This window comes from Balaenoptera ricei, chromosome 11 (assembly GCF_028023285.1).
Source record: "Balaenoptera ricei isolate mBalRic1 chromosome 11, mBalRic1.hap2, whole genome shotgun sequence".
In the NCBI taxonomy this organism is placed as follows: domain Eukaryota; kingdom Metazoa; phylum Chordata; class Mammalia; order Artiodactyla; family Balaenopteridae; genus Balaenoptera; species Balaenoptera ricei.
Genome location: NC_082649.1, coordinates 60929522 through 60951395, shown reverse-complemented (window position 1 = coordinate 60951395; position 21874 = coordinate 60929522). Strand labels below are relative to the sequence as shown.

Genomic DNA, 21874 nt, shown 5'->3' with positions numbered 1-21874 from the left:
GCAGTACAATCCCGAACATGCATTAGAAGACTCAAAATCACAAAGACAGCAGTATTTCTGTATAGTCAATGCAGGGTTCAAAAGATGATTTCAGAATTGGACAATCTGATTCTAAAATTTATTCTGACATGTAAAGGGCCAGGAGTAGCCAAGACATTTATGAAAAGGAAGACTAAGGAGGTGAGATTTGCCGTACAGGCTATCAATACTGAATATGGAACTAAATGATTTTAAATACTGATGTTTTATAGTAATTAAGTTAATTGCCTTAAAATGATGATCATCCAGAAAGTCAATTTAGATACTAAGGATACTCAGGTTATATAACATTTAAGCAAGTTCTAGAAGCAAAACATAAGTACAAGGAGAGAACTTTTCATTAACTTATAACTTAACTGGTACTCATTAAAACACTCAGAGCATCACATGAAATGAATAACTCGTAATTTATCTACATCTATTCAATATATTCCCAAATATAAGAAGTCAAATTCTGCAGTCACAGATTCTCACACCATGTTAAGAGCTATATTTACACATAGTGTTTTAAATAATAATGGCGCTTTTACACTGGGAGAACCCACAGGATCCTCTCGCATGAAGGAGTCAAAGATGGCAGCAACCTAGGGAGTACTTTGGGGACTCTGGTCCACTGGTTTCAAAATACAGCCTGAGAATCTCCTACACTTTAAAGAAAAAGAGGCACTGGGGGAGAGGGAAGACAGACAAGGAGAGATAGAAGAAGAGTCAGAAAGACACTGAGAGCCTCTCTCCTCCAGAGGTAAAAATTTTCCTAAATTCCTTAGGTGTGCTCAAAGGGGCAAAATCAAAAAACTTTGGTATTAACACTTATCAGCCATGATACGTCAGAACACATCAAAGAACAACAGAGTTAAACAGACAGTCTTACCTGGGTGGCTATAAGATAGATCAGCTCCCCCAGGGTTGGTAAAAGGCACTGTTTTAATTTGCTGTTCCTGAAGTTTTCCCTAATTAATTCAGTTAAGAGAGTAACTGCCTGAAACGAGAGGGAAAAAGTATATTATTTCATGTGCATCTCTTGGTTCTTTAGCCTATATGCAACAGGCAAGACACTCTACAAAATTCATCTTGCATTTTTAAGAACTGGTTTCCAAATTATTTTCAATATACGGGCCTTATTCCTGAAGGAAAAAAATAGTAACTCTCCCAGACGAAGGTACAAATACACCCAGTGAAATAAACTTACCGACTTACAGCACTTATCGGTTACCAAGCATTTTCACTATATCGCCAATCTTCTGTGAGGCAACCGTTGCTCTATCTTTAAAGCCAGAAAACCTAGGCTGAGAGAGTTGCAGCCGCTTGCCCCCATGCCATCCAGCCCACTTGGAAGCCAGAATGTGAACACAGATTTTCCCATGCCAGATCCAGCACACCCCAGTTTGAAAAATTCTTACACTGCATGAAACTTTTAAATGATTCCTTCAAAAATACAAGTGGGGCAACATTATACCAACATTCCAGTATAATCCACTTTGAAATCCGGCAGCATGTTTTATCAGATCTAGTTAATTTCCTAGGACTCATGCTGAGAAAATCCCATGTGCTCCATGCCAGAATGTATACCCCAGAACACAGGCTAATCAAATGATACTGTGACCATGAAGTAGGGTATAATGATTTCAGAATGATACATATAGAATGAGATGGGAAAAAATTGTATATAAATAGTGTGGAAGCATTGCTCCGAAACAGTGCATGCAACTGAAAACATGGTGCACAAACAAGATGATTTCTTACTGTGACAAGATATGTTTTTAAATTGAACATATATCAAAACATTAGGTCGTACAACTAAAACTAATACAATGTGATATGTCAATTATATCTCACTTTATAAATTAATTAAGGCTTCCCTGGTGGCGCAGTGGTTGAGAATCTGCCTGCCAATGCAGGGGACACGGGTTCGAGCACTGGTCTGGGAAGATCCCACATGCCACGGAGCAACTAAGCCTGTGAGCCACAACTACTGAGCCTGCGCTCTAGAGTCTGCGAGCCACAACTACTGAGCCTGCGAGCCACAACTACTGAGCCCACGTGCCACAACTACTGAAGCCCACGCACCTAGAGCCCGTGCTCCGCAACAAGAGAAGCCACAGCAATGAGAAGCCCGCACACCGCAACGAACAGTAGCCCCCGCTCACCACAACTAGAGAAAAAAACCCGTGCGCAGCAATGAAGACCCAACACAGCCAAAAATAAATAAACAAAAAATAAAATAAATTTTTTTAAAACTTAAAAAGTTTAAAAACTGAAACTGAGCACTTAAAAACTTTCAGAGCAATTTGACGATGCTACAACATCCCGGCATGTAATCACTGGTCCCGTACTGTAAAACAAGAGTGTGGACAAGTTGGAGTTGCACATCAGGGAGCTGCACAACAGTCATGCACGGGAGGAACACTTGTTGATGTGGGTTTTTCTGAACAGCTTTATTGAGTTACAACTGACCTACAATGTGCTGCATTGTTGGTTTTTTTTTTGGCCATCCGTGAGGCTTGCAGGATCCTAGTTCCCTGACCGGGGATTGAACCCAGGAGCATGGCAGTGAAAGTGCCGACTCCTAACCACTGGACCGCCAGGGAATTTCCAGATCTGTGTATATTTAAAGTGTACAATTAGATATGTTTGTTACACGCACGTCCCAGTGAAATCACCACCACAATCAAGATAGCAACACCCCCAAGTGTTTCCTCAAGTTCCCTTGGTAATCCCTCCATTTCACTACCTTTCCCTCCTCCCACTGATTTACTTTCTGTCATTAGTTGGCATTTTCTAGAGTTTACGTTAATGGAATCATATACTATGTATTCTTATTTGTCTGGCTTCTTTCACTTAGCATAATGCATTTGAGATTCTTCCATGTTGTTATGTTTATACATAGTTCATTCTTTTTCGTTGCTGAGTAGTATTCCCCTGTACACGGATACCACCTTGTGTAACTCCCACCACCCACTGCCTTAGACACATTGAATCCCCCATATAAAGTGGTTGAGGAGGAAAAAGGAATCATATACATCACATCAGCCCTTGCAGGCCACTTCTACACACAGTCTTCCTTTTCTTTCAATCCGTACTGATCATCCACTAGTATTACCTTGAACCCATCTGAAATTAACAATGTTCAGCCTTTTCTTTTTACCTACAAAAACAGCAATTTGTCACCAGCATACCTATCATAAAAGAACGGATAAAGGAAGTATTCTAAAGAGAAAGGAAACGATTTAAAAAAAAAAAAAAAAAAGAACCTTGGAAAATCAGGAAGGAAGCAAAAACATGGTAGGCAAAAATACAGGTAAATACAATAGGCTTTCCGCCTCCTATTAAGTTTTCTAAATCATGTTGGATGGTTGAAGCAAATGTTAGGAAAATGCTTGATTTGGTTCTAAATGTATTTAGAGGGTATATTTAAGACAACTATATAAAAATGAAGGAGGTTAAATGTTGAAAAGGGAGGTAAGTTTTCTATACTTCACTTGAATGGGTAAAATGATGACACCACTAGACTGATAAGTTATGTATAATATGAATATAAACAATGTTGTTTTTAAAAAAATCAAAGGCAAGCTAAATAAATGAAGAGATGTATTTGTGTGTGTGTGTGTGTGTGTGTGTATTTTATTTTCTGTACAATATGATGTTTTGACATCTTAAAAAAACCTTTCTCGCTGGGGAGAGAATGACCCTACCCTCCCAGGGCCAGCCAATTCTTAGAGGTAGCAAAGGCCCAGGAGAGCATGTCTTTAATATGCAAACTCGCCGATCCAGAGCCATACCTCCTCTATCTGGCCCTTATACCTCAGGAGGCAATATTCTTCTGCCTTCATCATCCCAGGGCCAGGTACCACGCAACGAGAGACTCTTCCTATAGCCCAAAGCCTGCTGAAATTATTCAGACTAGCCAATTCTAAGGTGTTTATCCTGCCTCACCTTTCCCGTGGAAACCCCAACAAAGGCTATGGCTTAAGCACTCCCCTTTTCTGCCTCCTGACCACGTTGGTGTTTTTCCATATGGCCCTGTATGCCATGCCTGTCTCTGGGACCTGTAAACATAATAAACTTTATTTTCCTGAGCCTCTCTTCTCTCTCCTCTTGTGGCTGCTCCTGACTGATCATCTCATAAATGAATACAAAAAGGAGATATACTATGTTCATATATAGTAAGACTCACGGTAAAGATCTCAATTTCCCCCAAACTGATAGCTTGGTTTATTGAAATTCCTATCAAAATCCTAGCAAGATTTTTTTTGTAGATATCAATAAGATTATCCTACAATTCATGTGGAAAGCAGAAGTATCAGAAGAGCCAAAACAATTTTGAAAAAGGAGAATAAGGTGGTTGAAACTGTTCCACCTGATTTCAAGACTTATTATACAGCTACAGTAATCAAGACCGTGTGGCATCGTCAGAGAAACAGGCACTCAGATCAATGGACCAGAACAGAGAATCCAAAACTAGTTCCATACAAGTATGGCCCACTGATTTTTGACAAAGGTGCAAAGGCAATACAACAGAGAGAAGTCAATCTTTTCAAGAAATGTTGCTGGAGCAACTGGCTCTCCACAGGAAAAACAAAAAGGAAACCTCAACCTAAGTCATCTGACACTTTATACAAAATATCAACTCAAAATGGATCATGCATTTAAATGTAAAACAGAAAACTAGAAGTAAAAAAATAAGATAAAGTCTTCAGAATCTAGGTAAAGAGTAGATTTGATACCAAAAGCACAGAGACATTGTACCAAAGAAGCTATACAACTGGCAGATAAGCACATGAAAAGATGTTCAACATCATCGGCTATTAGGGAAATGCAGATTAAAACCACAATGAGATATCACTACACACCTATCGGAATCGCAAAAATAAAAGAGGGACAACACCACCTGCTGCTGAGGATGGAGAGAAACTGGATCACTCATACCATTGCTGGTGGGGATGTAAAATGGTACAGGCAGGCTGGAAAATAGTTTGGCAGTTTCTCTAAAAAACAAATGAACCACTAAACATGCAGCTACCAGAGAACCCAGAAAGTCATCAGCATTTATCCCAGAGAAATGAAGACTTTCATCCACACAAAAATCTGTACATCAATTTTACAACAGCTTTATTTGTAACTAACCAAACTGGAAATGATCCAGGTATCTTTCATCAGGTAAATGGTTAAATAAACCATGGTAAAGCCATACTAAGGAATACCATTAAGCAATAAAAAGTAACAAACTGTTGGGACTTCCCTGGCAGTCTAGTGGTTGGGACTTCGCCTACCAATGCAGGGGGTGCAGGTTCAATCCCTGGTTGGGGAGCTGGGGTCCCACATGCCTCGCAGCCAGAGGGCCATGACATAAAACAGAAGCAATGTTGTAACAGGTTCAGTAAAGACTTTAAAAATGGTCTACATCAAAAAAAAATCATAAAAAAAAAAAATAACAAACTGGTAACACGTGCAACCACCAGGATGAATAGCCAGAGAATTACATTAAGTGAAAAAAAGCCAACTCTGAAAGGTTACAGACCATACAGTTCCATTCATACATCCTCAAAATGACAGAAGTACAGAAATGGAGAATAGATTAGTGGTCGCCAGGGGTTGGAAGGAGGGGCATGAGACAGAGGGAAGAGGGTGTGGTTATAAAGGGCAATAAGGGTGATCCTTGTGGGGATGAAACTGTTCTCTTCATTAACTATCTCAGCGTCAATATTCTGGTTGTGATATTGCACAATAGTTCTCCAAGATGTCACCATCGGGGAAAACTGGATGAAGTATACCCAGTGTCTCTCTGTACTATTTCTTACAGCTGCATGTGAATCTACAATTATCTCAAACTAAAAGGTTTAATTCTTTTCAAGTCAACCTCATACTAAATTCAAAATCCAGATCCAACTTTCTGCTTCACAAAATTCACAGCAGGGACATATAGCCTTTCTCCATTTTATCATCCACTGGCATTTTGTATCAGTAAGCATCACAGGAAATCAAAAACATTTTAAGGCTGCAGACCCTTAAAGAGATAAAACTGAACTGCCTCCGGCATAAAAGAAATTGCTTTGGAGCTCAGTGTCTTGTAAATTGACAAACATCATATAATCTATGCCAGTAATGCCACAGCAACATGACATCTCACTTGCAAAAATTAACTTTGGATACCACTAAACAATACACAACAAATAATGTTTCCCTGCAATGTTATTTGTATAGATTTTCCACTTGTTCTATAAAAATTTAAAGAAATATTAATATTAAAAAGGAAAACTGTAAGACTAATTAATGAACAAACCACATAAATGACAAATACCAAGAAGAAAATTAAGTTTTTATTGACCTAAGTATGACATTCAAATATGCCAATACTAAACAGAAAAAGGTAAACGAGATTGTTTAATTCTTCTTCCAACTCAGAAATCCAAGTAATACGTGGATATTGTTCTTATGCATGTTTGTCCTATAGTCTGTAAAAATCTGCCTGGCCTTGGGACTTCCCTGGTGGCACAGTGGTTAAAAATCCACCTGCCAATGCAGGGGATATGGGTTTGAGCCCTGGTCCGGGAAGATCCCACATGCTGAGGAGCAACTAAGCCTGTGTGCCACAACTACTGAGCCCGCGTGCCACAACTACTGAAGCTTGTGCGCCACAACGAGAAGCCACCGCAACGAGAAGCCCACGCACCGCAACGAAGAGTAGCCCCCGCTCTCTGCAACTAGAGAAAGCCCTTGAGCAGCAACAAAGACCCAGTGCAACCAAAAATAAATTTGTAAAAAAAAAATCTGCCTGGCCTTCTAACATTGAAACTAAAAGAGATAAAAAATGGGATATTCAAGTATTATTCTACTATTGTGTGTGTTTTGGAAAACCTAAGGAAAATGAGGGGGTTGGTGGGGGGACTTTTATTTCTAGTATCATTATGCTTTGAGGCATATCTACACCATCACTGGTTCTATTACCCTAATAGAAACTATCCTTCTGTAACCACGGGCATGATGGGTTGCTTGATTATTTCTAATAATAATTTAAGATTGTAATGCTATTTCCTAAACTATTTTGAAATCAAAACCCATTTTACAACAACTTTGACAAAGTGAAGCCAGGCCTCTTTTGGCTTTATCTAAAATCATCAGATTGACATTAAAAGGTCAAATGTGCTTCAATCTCACATACCCTGGACTGAGCCTCTTAGGCAGAGAGACAGGAAGATGATGAAGTAAGAAGTTCTGCAGTTATAAAACTAATATTCTGAACTTGCAGAAAGAGTTTGCTTGCTCTTAACTCTCAAGTTATAGTTTTTAAATGTCCATGTTAACGGGTATACAATTAACAGCTACAAATAGAAACTGAATTAAACTCCAGATCCAGTGTTTTATTAGGCCAAAGAGACATTTTTGAAACCTTATACAACTATTCCCAAAGGGAGATACAGCAGCAGCCATCACAACAACATAGTCTTTTAAATTAGATACTATTCAGTATTCCTCCCTAATCTCTGAAATAAGAGGCATTCCACAATCTCAAATGAACAGAGAATTCCAATTGATACCACTTTGCCCAGCTCTTTTCTTTCTTAGAACACCATTTTCAATGTCCCAAACACAGCTTGGGCACATAAAAGAAGAGCCCCATAATTCTCTCTTCAATTTTATTTTATTAAATCTTATATTTCTTTGGGCATTGCATTTCAGATCTGTAGACCTGAAACTTCAAGTTCTCATTTTCACAAGTGTTGGTTTAAAAAGTGTGAGAGAGAGAAAACACACTAGACAGATAAGAGAAGGCTGAAGAAGCAGGAACAGAAAGATGGTAAACCTGTTTGAAGAGAAAAAAAATTCTGTATCTAATAACTAAAAATGTCGTTGTAATGTGGCTACACATTCTCCTTGGTGATGTCTGGATATCAAAGTTTTAACATTAGCGTCTATACGAAAAGACAACCCTCAGAATGGAAGAAAATATTTGCAAACGAAGCAGCTGACATAGGATTAATCTCCAAAATATACAAGCAGCTCATGCAGCTCAATATCAAAAAAAAAAACAACCCAATCCAAAAATGGGCAGAAGACCTAAATAGGCATTTCTCCAAAGAAGACATACAGATTGCCAACAAACACATGAAAGGATGCTCAACATCACTAATCATTAGAGAAATACAAATCAAAACTACAATGAGGTATCACCTCACACCAGTCAGAATGGCCATCATCAAAAAATCTACAAACAATAAATGCTAGAGAGGGTGTGGAGAAAAGGGAACCCTCTTGCACTGTTGGTGGCAATGTAAATGGATACAGCCACTATGGAGAACAGTATGGAGGTTCCTTAAAAACTAAAAATAGAACTACCATATGACCCAGCAATCCCAATACTGGGCATATACCGTGAGAAAACCATAATCCAAAAAAAGTCATGTACCACAATGTTCATTGCAGCACTATTTACAATAGCCAGGACATGGAAGCAACCTAAGTGTCCATCAACAGATGAATGGATAAAGAAGATGTGGCACATATATACAACGGAATATTACTCAGCCATAAAAAGAAACGAAATTGAATAATTTGTAGTGAGGGTGATGGACCTAGAGTCTGTCATACAGAATGAAGTAAGTCAGAAAGAGAAAAACAAATACCATATGCTAACACATATATACGGAATCTAAAATAAAAAATGGTTCTGACAAACCCAGGGGCAGGAGAGGAATAAAGACACAGACGTAGAGAATGGACTTGAGGACACGGGGAGGGGGAAGGGTAAGCTGGGACAAAGTGAGAGAGTAGCACTGGCATATCTACACTACCAAATGTAAAATAGATAGCTAGTGGGAAGCAGCTGTATAGCACAGGGAGATCAGCTCAGTGCTTTGCGACCACCTAGAGGGGTGGGATAGGGAGGGTGGGAGGGAGATGCAAGAGGGAGGGGATATGGGGATGTATGTATACATATAGCTGATTCTCTTTGTTATACAGCAGAAACTAACACAACATTGTAAAGCAATTATACTCCAATAAAGATGTTTAAAAAAAAATAGCGTCTATGGATGTAACCTTTAATCCTTAATTCTCTGCATGTTAATTGGGTAACTACGTTCAAATTGGCATCGAACTCCTAAAAGTAAATAATCAGGGAGAAGAAGTAAGGACTGCTATCTTGTCACTTCCCTGTCAAGGCCTAAATGTAAACAAACAACCTGTAACTGGTGGATTTTTTTCTCTTAAAGATTATGAGCTGTCAGGAAAAGCAAATAAAATGCATAGTAGATTTCTCAGTCTTTTACAGCCGTAGAAAAAGTTTGGAAGCAGTAGGTACACAAACTTTATCAAGTTCCTGGATTTATTTTTTTTTAATTAGATGTCAACAAATTTCAACTGCAAAAGAATATGTCATTTTTTGGTCAACAGTCACCCAATCCCTCTTCCTAACATCACCCAACTTCCTTTTGAAGAAATACCTCTCCTGTACTGTGCCTGGTCTGTGGGATGACAAAGCAGGCACTGTGTGGGAAGCCCTCCAAACATGGAACCTGCAAGGGCTCCTGGCTCCCTTCAGAAACATCTTTCCTCCCACAGCCAAGGCTCTTGCTCAGAAATCTGAACCTTGAGTCGGGTGACAGAGAATAAAGGAACAGCTGAAGTTCACTCATTCCTTCTAGCAATGGTCCCAAGCAAGACTCCAACAGGGTCCTGCTCCAAAGGCCCTCTGGAGCTCCCAGGTCCTGACTGTTCCAGACCTCCTCTTGGAGTCTCTGACCTTGCTCATTTCCCCTAATAAATACCCTTTATGCTTAAGTTAGGCAGAGTCAACCTGCAAAAGCGGTAAACGGTACTTGCGCTGTCCAGTTCCCCTCCCCTCCTGGACACACAAAAATACTTCCCAGCTCCCCTGGAGTTGGGTGGGGCCATGTGAGTAGTTCTGACCAATTGGCTGGGTAGAAATGATGTATGTACACCTAGGTGCAATTTTCCCTACTCTATTCCCCTGCCCCAGGAAACATGAAAGCATCCTGCTGAATGGAGATGCCACATGAGCTGGAAGCAGCCTGGAATGCTAAAGTCAGCTGCCCTCAGAGCCACCTACGCCTGCAGCAAGAGAATTTTAAGCCTCTGAGATTTTGATGGTCTCCATTACCATATCATTAGCTAGTCATATCCTGACTGAGACAGAACGCTAATCATCCAATTCACAGAGACCACTCTAATTATACATAGGAATGATGAAGTTTTCCTATTTTAAAATAATCACTGACAAAACAAGTCAGTAAACTACTGCACCCATATCTTAGGGTAGAAGAAGATCATTTGTGTGGCAGCTAAGATCTGCCATCAACATTTATATCATGGAACTGACACCAGTGTCGCAAAGCACCAATCACCAGAAAAGCTGTGAATGAGAAGTATACTGATAAATCTTGCCATACAGGTTAAGAAATTCAATGTCAAACTGCAATAAATCTGTAATAAATCTGTAGTTCAAAACCTGATTAATCATTAAAATTCTTTTGTCCATTTCTGGCAGATGGCAGACAAAACATCCTAAAGATTCCTCCCATGGAAAGTAATTGTAAAATGTCAGATAAAATATTTTTAAATATCTTTATAAAATGCATAGCTGAACTGGCAAGAAACTAAGGAAATCTCAAAGACAGAAACTTAAAAAATATTCAAACAGAGAGAAAACAAGAAAATAAAGAAATAGGTAAGCATTCAAGACACTTTAACCCTGCAGAAATGTGGGTGAATCTTTGTGACCTTGAAATGACCTTTCAAAATGGAACAAGACACAAACTCTAGGGCTTACCCATGGTGTGCTATCACATAGGAAACCATTCACATTAAGTTGGTACCCCAAGGCTGTACGAATAAGAAGTGAACCAGCCTGCAAGAGAGGGCAGTGAGGAACCTCAAGACCTTGGTACTGAATGAAGCGGTGGGGGAAAAAAAAAAAAAAATCTTCCCTGAGAATCAAAACAAAGCAGGTCTGCAGGGCTTCCCTGGTGGTGCAGTGGTTAAGGATCCACCTGCTAATGCAGGGGACAGGGGTTCGAGCCCTGGTCCGGAAAGATCTCACATGCCGAGGGGCAACTAAGCCCGTGCGCCGCAACTACCGAGGCTGCACTCTAGAGCCTGTGCACCACAACTACTGAGCCCATGTGCCACAACTACTGAAGCCCGCGCGCCTAGAGCCCGTGCTCCACAACAAGAGAAGCCACCGCAATGAGAAGTCTGCGCACCACAACGAAGAGTAGCCCCCTCTCAGTGCAACTAGAGAAAGCTCGTGCTCAGCAACAAAGACCCAACGCAGCCAAAAATAAACAAAATAAATTAATTTTTAAAAAAAAAGCAGGTCTGCAGCTCACAGTCACAATGCTTCTCACCTTGGAGGCCAGAGGTTCAAACACCTGGGAGTTTCCTAGTTTGACCAACTGAAATGTGGCCTTAATGATGGCCTTTAATTAATGAGGTCAAAACACTAGGATTTCACCAGCATACTGCAGAGCACTGGTTCTCAAATTTTAGTATGCAACGGAATCACTGAAGAATCTGTAAGAACACAGAATGCTGGGCCCTGCCCTCAGAGCTTCTCATGCAGTGGGCCTGGGGCGGGCACTAAGAATGTGCAACTCTAATGAGCTGCCAAGAGATGCTAATGCTGATGGCCTCAACCACACTGAGAATCACTACTGCGGGACTCCAGTGTCTGCACATCCGAATCACCTGTGAAGCTTTAAAAACTACAGCTATCTGCATCCACCCCCAGAGATTCTGGTTTAACTCGTCTGGGTATAGCCTGGACATGAGAATTTTTAAAGCCCCCCGGGAATTCTTATGAGCCACTAAAGTTGAGAACCACTGCTACAGAGGACAGAGTCGGAAAGCTCAGGGAACTGGAAACATTGGAATGGTTCTGCAAAGTGCAATCTGCCCAGCCATCCCCCTAAACCACCCCTCCCGGGAGGACCTAAGAAACATGCCTTGGTTGGGGGGGGGGGGGCACCAGCGTCTCTGAGCAGCTCTGCAGCGGGATCCTTTATAGGTCAGAAATGACAGTGGGAAGACACACTGACGATGGAATTGGGTTCTCTGATCACAGAGGGAGCAAAGGAATATAGGGATAGCAGAGACCAATGGCAGCACTTAACTGCACAAGTGCCACAGTGAGTCACAGGGCAATCTGGTGATCAGAGTATTCTGACCCATTAGAATCTGAGAGAGTGGTAAAGTGACCATCAAATCAGCCTACAAAGGTGATACTTGACATATAGTAAGAAAATGTCTGGGTCTATTTGGGCAGAGACCTAACAAAAATCCCCGAATCAAGGACTCACAGCCTCTTATCCAGATCCCACGCCCAAGCTGGTTCACAGACCCAGAGCTCCTGGACTAAGCTGAAGTCCCCTGGAAAGAGACGCCTACAAATTGGCCACAGGTAAGTGCTGTGAATCTGTCCCAGCACTCTGCTTCCCCAGAGGGTCCTCAGCCATTTACCATGACTGAGCACTGGGGAAAGGGAAATGCTCAGACTCTCTGAACTTATTAGATACTGGCTCTGAGCGAGGGTTGATCTCTGAAGCCCTAAGGTGCCACTATACTCCAGGAGTCAGAGGAGGAGCTTATTAAGGCCAGGGGCTGCGTGGAGTCTTAACCAAATCCATCTCACATCTGTCCAGTGGGCCCACACACCTAGCCCTGGTTATTTTCCTAGCCCTAGAACATACAGTGAAAAAAGATACTAATTAGCAGGATTCCCACAACAGATCCCTATTTAGAGTAGGAAGGACCAAAGGGGCAGCAACTAGAACTAGAACACCTACCCTGCCTGCCCACCTGATGACAGTAAACCAAAAGCAAATCATATCCATGGAGATCAACGATTAGGGATCAGTGCCATTAAAGTCTTGAGAGGTGTCGGGGCAGTGATTTCTACCACATGCCCATTTAACTTCCTGTTAGGACAGTGCAGAAGCCACTTGGGTCATGGAGAATGACTACAGCTTTTGCAAATCTAATCAGATGACGATGCTGATTGTAGCTGCAATTTCAGATATGGCATCTTTACAGAAGCAAATCAATACAGCCCCTGGCACTTGGTATGCTTTCTTTTCTATTCCAATCAGTAAAAAAAAAAAAAAAAAAAAAAAAATCAGAAGTTGTTTCTACTTGCTGCATTGCCCCTATATCAAGTCTCCCACTCTGTCATAATACAGTCCAGAGGGACCCTGATCATCTTGACACTCTGCGGGACAACATGCTATTCCATTACACCGATGATATTCTGCTAACTGGACCTGGTGAGCAGCGTCCTAACTTGCATGCCAGAGGGCAGGAGATAAATCCTGCCAAAAGTTCACGGTCTATTAACATTGGTGAAGTTCCTAGGAATCCAGTGGTCTTGGAGCATGTGATTACATTCCTTCTAAAGTGAGACAGAATTTGCTACACCTGGCACTACCCACCAAGATTAGGAGGTCCAATGATTAGTGAGCCCATCTGGATTTTAGACACTCCAACCATTTAGTGATCATTGATAAGGCTGCCAGTTTTGAGAGGGGCCCAAGAAGGAGTTCTGCAGCAGGTCCAAGCTTGTCTGCCAGACCCAGCAGACATATCGCTGTCAGAACTGACTGTGGCAGAAAGGGATGCTATAGAAAGCCCGTGGCAAGCCCCTGTAGCAGAATCACAGCACAGATGCCCCAGATTTTGGAATAAGTCTTGCCCTCCCCTCTGCCAACCGCCACTCTCCATTTGAAAAGCCACTCCTGGCTTGTTGCTGGGCCCTGGCTGAGACTGAATGCCTGCCTCCGGATACTTCGGGACCTGATCTGCCCATCATGAACTGGAGGTTACCATAAAATTGGTTATGCACAGTAGCATTTTATTTTAAAATTGAAATGGTCCGTATGAGCCCAAGCCAAGCAGACTCACTCATTCACATTCCATATGCAGGCAGCTCAGACTCTCATGGTATCTGCTGCCTGCCACTGCTCAGCTGCCTCTCCCTTCCTCAGCCCATCCCCGTGACTTTCTAGGGAGTTCTACATTTCCTCCCTGCCAGGACGAAAAAGCACAGATAGACCTGGTGCACACATGGATCTGCATGGTACGTCGGCACCAGTACAAAGTGGATGGCCACTTCCGTGCAATCCCACCCAAAGGTGGCCCAGAAGGACAACGGTGAAAGGAAATCCTCTGAGTGGGCAGAACTTTGTTTATGGTAAATGTACATGCACTGCCCAGAGAGAGATGGACTTAGGGATGCATCTATACCAACTCAGAAAGCAGTAGTTAACAGGCTTGCCAGGGGGGTCAATACTTAGAAAGAAAACAACTGTACTAAAAAAAAAAAAAAAAAAACAGTCTGGGGGAGAGAGGTGTAGATGGGCTCTTGGAAGGGGAACAGAGTGTAAAGACATTCACAGCCCAGCCATATAAATGCCCACAAGAGGGCACCACCAGCCAGCTGGAAGAGCAGGACTACCCCGCAGATGCCAGGCAGCATCTTTCACCAGCTACCCCGGTGCTCGCTCAGCGAGGCCACGTACAGAGAACGTGGGGGCGAGGACGGAGGCATGCATAGGCTCCACAACATGGGCTTCTGCTCCCCAAGGCTGGCCTGGCGACTGCCACTGCCGGGTGCCCAGCCTGCCACGAACAGAGGCCAGTACTGAGCCGTGATACAGCTCCATTCCCCGGAGGGCCCGGCCGGCCGGCCAGCAGCTGGGTGACTGCACTGGAACCCTCTGATCATGGAGGGGACAGCACTGTGCCCTCACAGGAAGAGATGCCCATTCCAGGTATGGGTCAGCCATCCTTGCCCCTGCACTTGTGCCAACTCCACCATCCATGGTCCTGCCCCTTTCAGTCAGCCTCCCAAACGCATCTCCTTCTGGGCTCCAGGAACCACATTCATCCCAACCCACTTTTTCTTTTTCTTTTTTTTTGTTTGTTTGTTTGGTCACACCACAACACAGCATTCGGGATCCTAGTTCCCTGGCCAGGGATTGAACCCAGGCCACAGCAGTGAAAGTGCCAAGTCCTAACCGCTGGGCCGCCAGGGAATTCCCCAACCCACTTATTCTTTTGGGACCGAAAGGTAAGAACAATTCTACTATTACCAGCCCTGGAAAATGGCACCATCCCTTGTACTCAATCACCCCTTTCTAAATAAATCATCACTGAATTATCCTAATTTGAGTGTGCCACAGGTTAGGGAGGGTGAATGATAGTCCCCTTTGAAAAGCTTCACTTTCCAGTTTTTCCTTATCACCTTGTGAAATCAGTTAATACTGAAAATGACAGGTTCACCCCAATAGCTGGATTCATCCTTTCCTCCTTGGAAAAGAGTAGTGGAACCCCATATCGTACACTTAGACTGACCAATGAATAAGTTGGCAGGTTTCATTTTGAGCAACAGCCTTTTAAGCCTTCACAAACTACTGGTTTTATAGTTTGGAGTTAGTTTTACTCAAATTTTTTAAAAAGGGAAAGAAACTGCTGGAATCACCAGGGACACAGAATTCATATGTCATCTCAGTATCAGAGAATCAACCTCTGAATCCCACTTCTTGACTACTCATCAAGCATCGATGTACACAGATGGCAACTGGGTGGCAGAGGCAAAGGAGAGGGGTGCAAAGTAGACACTGGCAGCCTGCAGAGGCCTCCAGCGAGAATCTACCTACGGTGACGAGAACAGGAATGCTGTTGTAACACGTGTCTTTTTACCAACATAGGGTACTATAGTCACAACTCTTGGCAGCCATACCAGAGAGAGATGCACATACCCTCTTTCCACTCTTCTCTGCTTCCTTCTGGTGACCACAAACTAAACCTGACACAGACGGAGGAAGAGGCCATTCCAGGCAGAAGAAACCAAGCCAGACATATATTCCAGGTATGGCCACATGGTGGCAGGTCCCCTCTTCTGTATCTAATGTAAGCATCTACTGGGGGGCAAAGGATGGATAGATAGATAGATAGATAGATAGATAGATAGACAGACAGACAGATAGATACACACACATATTTATTTATTGAGGGTTAAATGACATTTTACTTGGGAAGAGCAGAATACAATCATGCTCACGACATAAATGTTTTCTTAAGAGGTCAAGTTACCATCGTCCTTTATTAAAATTCTTTTCGATGTATAATAATTTAAAAGTTATGGCACAAAGACATAGCTCCAATACTGTAGTTCTGAGCTTGCTATATACAACTAGTATTATTTACTTGTCACTATATTCTTAATGTCATCTTCTCAACACTCCTCAAATAGAAATATAAGGGAAGCTCATTTTTAAATTGCATTTTTCTGCTTCAGGAATCAGCTCTGATTGTGTGTTCTCTCCAATTCTTTCCATCACCAGTTCTCTTCCCATGTTTCTTTCATCTAACAGAAAATTAAATGTGATGCTTTGCTAGGTTCCCAAGGATTACTAAATTATATCACATTCAAATATGTAAGCCTCACAACTGCTGTTCTAAAAATATTATAACAAAGGTATGTTCATAGCCCAGGTAAAATGAGCATAAAAATTAGTCAGAGCAGAAAACACAGAGGTTGAAAATTGTTCTACAAGATGTCAGGTAAGAAATTAAATGAATTCTATCATTATAAGAAATTAGGAAGCGTGCCTTTTAAATATTCTTTGATGTGAGATGTTTAATTTGTATGCAAAAGTGATTCAAATACGGCAATTCCCCAAACGATAGGCACTTCAGCATCATGGCTTAATATAACAAACCCAGAACGTTTCACTTCGTTCTACACAAACGTGTGAATATTATTCAACCCTTGCTTTATTATTTAACAAATTTGTCTCTCAGGCTGTCCAAAAAGTAACAGAAAAAGAAGTTTGTTTAGCAGAAAGGTACAAGGGCAAATTCACTGAAACTAACAATGAGGAAGAATTATAAATGAGAATCAGTCCCAGCTCAGGCCCTCAAACAAGCCAGAAACGGTCACGCAGTGCCTGGTGTGAAAGACGGCGTCTTACAGCCTCTCAGCACAGAAACTACTGAAGATGCTACACTGAGGCAGTAGTGGGGTACAAAGCACCCTGCGGGCCCACTTGATACCTGTGAAAAGGGGGGAAATATAAGCCCAACAAGGTAGAGGTAGTTTTTTCAGGAAAGCACCTAGCACCATTTTCACAAATGACCATCAACAAGAAAATCCTGCTCAAATGCAGGTTTTAGAAAGAAAAGTATTCACAAAAACATGGTTAACTAGTTCATGAAGAGCTCTTCCCACCGGCAACATTTTGACTAGCGCTCTGTGTTTGGCTGTAACACAAACCCTCACACAGGCGGCACTGTTGTTAAGCGAGTCCTTATGGTGGGCCAAATTTATCAATAGCACTTTATCCAGAGAAGAGAAAGATCGTTTTCCCTGAGATTTCGGTGGAAAACCTACGTCTCTCTATGCTTCCTGTTGCCCCCCGAGGCAGCAAGCATCCTGAGCCGAACTCAAAGTGTATTCTGAGGCTAGGTGAGGCTGCGTTCCTCCTCACTCCTGCTGACACTCTCCAACCCTCTGTCCTGACCAAGGACCTGTGATCCTGAGTCTCGCATCATCTTCTCACACTGTCCTCTCCTCAGTGCCCTTGGCTACTGACCTCCCTGCTCATGCTTCTTGTGCACTGAGGACACGGGCTCCTTCCTGGCTCACCTCCTTCCTCCCCACCTATACTCCTGTCCTCACTTTCAGCCAAGTGGATGTCCCTATGGGAGACACACTGGAACCCTGACCACACAACAGTCCCTTGAGCTCATCACTTGGTCCCTTGACCTGTTCCTCTACCCTGACTCATCCACAGTCACACCCGGAACCCTCACAGTATCCCCAATACTTCTCCAATTCAGACACCCTCTCACCTTCACTTACACCTCTCTCACGCTTCCTTATTCAAAGCCCTTCAGCAATATTCCTTTAAACATCCAAGCCAATGATCCCACCACCTTCTCACAGTCTTTCTTTACATGCTTTCCTACACAGACTGGGATCTGAACAGAAAAGACCTAAAACTGTAAGGCCTTAGGCAAGAGGGTTTGGAAATGACCACTCTCTCCCCTCAACAGACTCAAGTCTTCCCTTGATTACAAACCCAACTATCTTCTGGAGAACATCACACAACTAGGCAGATTGTGATAAAAAATTTAAGGTGAAACAAACCAAACTTGGTTTCTGTGCAGCTTTATTCTCTTTCCCATTCTCTGAAATGGCAACTTCATATCTTCTCCTCCACCTCTTTCTGGTGGTGACCTTGAGGTACTCCATTGTCAGAAGCCATTAGATACAAGATACCTCATTCTCCCACCACCAAATCATACCCCCCACTCCACCTCCATTTATTAATCCTTTCTTCCTGTGACAGTGAATTGTGCCCCTTCTGATTTAAGGCCAATTACCCCGTTATCATTCATGCTATGTTGCCTGTCTCGTACCTTCTCATAAAGCTAAGTAAATGTGATGTTGAGTAAATATAAACATATATCAATGTATATACTGTTACATATGTGTATATACACACACACACTAATATATGGGCGGGTTGGGGGTTGAATTCACCAGTGAACTCATAGAAACCCAGAGCTGTTTGGGGCGGAAGGTTTTTTATTAATGTATTCACAGACGTAGGGTTCTCCAAATTTTTCTGTCTTCTATCAGTTCCAGAAAGTTGTGTCATTCGGACAACTTGTCCATTTAAGTTGTCAAGTAAGTAGGCATAAAGCTATTCAGATTACCCCCTTAGTACCCTGAGTGTTGGATCTACTCCCTTGCTGTCTCCCTTTTAGTCCTGACATGGCTTATTTGTATTTTCTCTTTATTTTCTTTTGATCAATTTGGCTACAAGTTTAATAAGTTTAAGTTATCAACATATGAACTACCGGTTTTACTGGTTTTTATATACTGTTACTTTTCCAGTTCATTGATTTCAGCTCTTTTTTAGTATTTCCTTTATTTTAATTGCACTGGGTTGAATTTGCTTTCCTTTTCCTAAACTTTTTTTTTTAATAAATTTATTTATTTTATTTATTTTTGGCTGCATTGGGTCTTTGTTGCTGCACGCCGACTTTCTCTAGTTGCGGTGAGCTGGGGCTACTCTTCATTGTGGTGCACGGTCTTCTCATTGCAGTGGCTTCTCTTGTTGCAGAGCATGGGCTCTAGGTGCGTGGGCTTCGGTAGTTGTGGCACACAGGCTCAGTAGTTGTGGCGCATGGGCTTAGTTGCTCTGCGGCATGTGGGATCTTCCCAGACCAGGGCTCGAACCCATGTCCCCTGCATTGGCAGGTGGATTCTTAACCACTGCGCCACCAGGGAAGCCCTAAACTTCTTAAACTGGAACTTAGAACATTCTTGATTTCTCATATAGTGGTTCTCAAAGTACAGTCCTGGAACCAGCAGCAGTACAAAGTCATCTAGGAATGTATCTTGTTTTTGTTTTTTATAAATTTATTTATTTATTTATTTATTTATGGCTGTGTTGGGTCTTCGTTTCCGTTCAAGGGCTTTCTCTAGTTGCAGCAAGTGGGGGCCACTCTTCATCACGGTGCGCGGGCCTCTCACTATCGTGGCCTCTCTTGTTGCGGAGCACAGGCTCCAGACGCGCAGGCTCGGCAATTGTGGCTCACGGGCCTAGTTGCTCCGCGGCATGTGGAACCCTCCCAGACCAGGGCTCGAACCTGTGTCCCCTGCATTGGCAGGCAGATTCTCAACCACTGCGTCACCAGGGAAGCCCTAGGAATTTATTAAGATACAAATTATTGTGCCCCACTCCAGACCTACTGAATGAGAAACTCTGTAGGTGAGGTCCAACAATCTGCATTCTAACAAACCTTCCAGGCAACTGGGATATGCGTTAGGCTTTTCATAGGTAGTGCCCTACTCTGAGCATTTAAAGCTATGGACTATTTCCCTTTCACTCCCACTTTAACAGCATCACAAAATTCTTGACGTGTTAGGCGTCCATTATCATCCAGTTTAAAATTTACCTAAATCCTCTTGAGAGTTTTTCATTAACACATGAGTTACTGTTGGTGGGAATGTAAACTGGTGCAGCCACTATGGAGGAGAGTATGGAGGGTCCTTGAAAAACTAAAATTAGAGTTACCAATATGATCCAGCAATCCCACTCCTGGGCGTGTATCTGGAGAAAACTAATTTGAAAAGACACATGCAGCACTATTACAATTCACTGCAGCACTGCTTACAATAGCCAAGACATGGAAACTACCTAAATGTCCATCAACAGAAGAATGGATAAAGAAGATGTGGAATGTGTATACAATGGAATATTACTCATCCATTAAAAAAAAAAGAATGAAATAATGCCATTTGCAGCAACAGAGATGGACCTAGAGATGATCATACTAAGTGAAAGACAGATATATCGCTCATACATGGAACTAAAAAAAAAAGATACAAATGAACTTATTTGCAAACAGAAATAGACCCACAGACATAGAAAACAAACTTATGGTTACCAAAGGGGAAAGCGGCGGGGGATAATTTAGGAGTCTGGGACTAGCATATATACACTCCTACATATAAAATAGATAACCAACAAGGACCAATACAGCACAGGGAATTGTACTCAATATTTTGTAATAACCTATAAGAGAAGAGAATCTGACAAAGAATAGATATATATTATGTATAACTGAATCACTGTGCTGTACACCTGAAACACAACAGTGTCAATCAACTATACTTCAATAAAAATAAATAAATCATGAAACTGATGAAAAAAGAGACAAAAAAAATACATGAGTTACTTAAAAGTATTTTGCTTAATTTCTAAATATTTGAGGGATTTTCTAGATTTCCTCTTATCAACTTCTAAATTCCATCGTCATCAGAGAATATATTCTAAATGATTTAATCCTTTGTTGTTAAGATATGTTTTATGGCTGACAATATGGTCTTAGTGAATATTCAGTGTGCATTTTAAATGAATGTAAATATTTTACAGTTGTTCAAATTAGTATTCTATAAACGTCAATTATTTCAATTTCATTCCTATCATTCAAATCTTCTGTGTTCTGACTTTGTCTTGCTTGTTTAAAAATTACCCAACAGTAGTAACAGATTTGTCTGTTATTTTAGTTCTGTCAATTTTCCCTTCATTTACTTCAAAGTGCTCTTAGTTGGTGCCTACAAATTCAGGATTGTTAATGTTTTCTAATAATTGAAACTCTCATTATGAAACACCCATCTTTCTCTCTAGTGTTACTCCCTTAGTATATACTTTGTTATTAACATAGCCATGCGGCTTTCTTGTTATCAGTGTTTCCACGGTATATCTTTTTTCATGTTGTTAGTCTATCTTCATGTTTAAAGTATGGCTTATGTAACTGCATATAGCTAGGCTTCTCTTTCTAATTCAGTATGACAATCTGTGCCTTTTGACTCAATCATCTAGGCCACTGAACTTTAATGTAATTATTAATGTGGTATGGTTTAAGTCTATCATCTTGCTATTTGCTTTCTATTTGTCCCATTTGATCTTTCTCCCTTTAATCCTCCTTTCCCGACTTATTTTTCATTGAGTATTAATTTAGAATTGCATTTCATTTCTTCTACTGACCAAATTAGCTATAGCTCTTTGTTTACTTTTTTACTGGATACTCTTCAGGTTACAACAGCATCTGTTAAGTAATCACATTTCACCTTAAATCAACATTACCTATTTCACATACAATGCAAAAACACATACAATGTATACATACAACATAATATACACATAAAATATAGAATGAGATAGAAAAAAATTTTGATGGGAAAATTGTTGAAAATTTTCCAAAAGTTTCTGAGGTCCTTGGCTAACTTGGAGGTTGTGTGTGT

General features: G+C 41.5%; 1 protein-coding gene across 4 annotated transcripts in view; it reads right to left on the bottom strand.

Annotated features, from left to right (window-relative positions):
* The window catches only part of ULK4 (unc-51 like kinase 4), a 539805-nt gene that overhangs the window by 447608 nt on the left and 70323 nt on the right, over positions 1 to 21874 (bottom strand). For all 4 annotated transcript variants that reach the window (XM_059939363.1, XM_059939366.1, XM_059939365.1 and 1 more), the window contains exon 18: positions 911 to 1018. In XM_059939363.1, coding sequence (XP_059795346.1) covers positions 911 to 1018 — 108 coding nt within the window. The remainder of the gene's footprint in view (positions 1 to 910; positions 1019 to 21874) is intronic.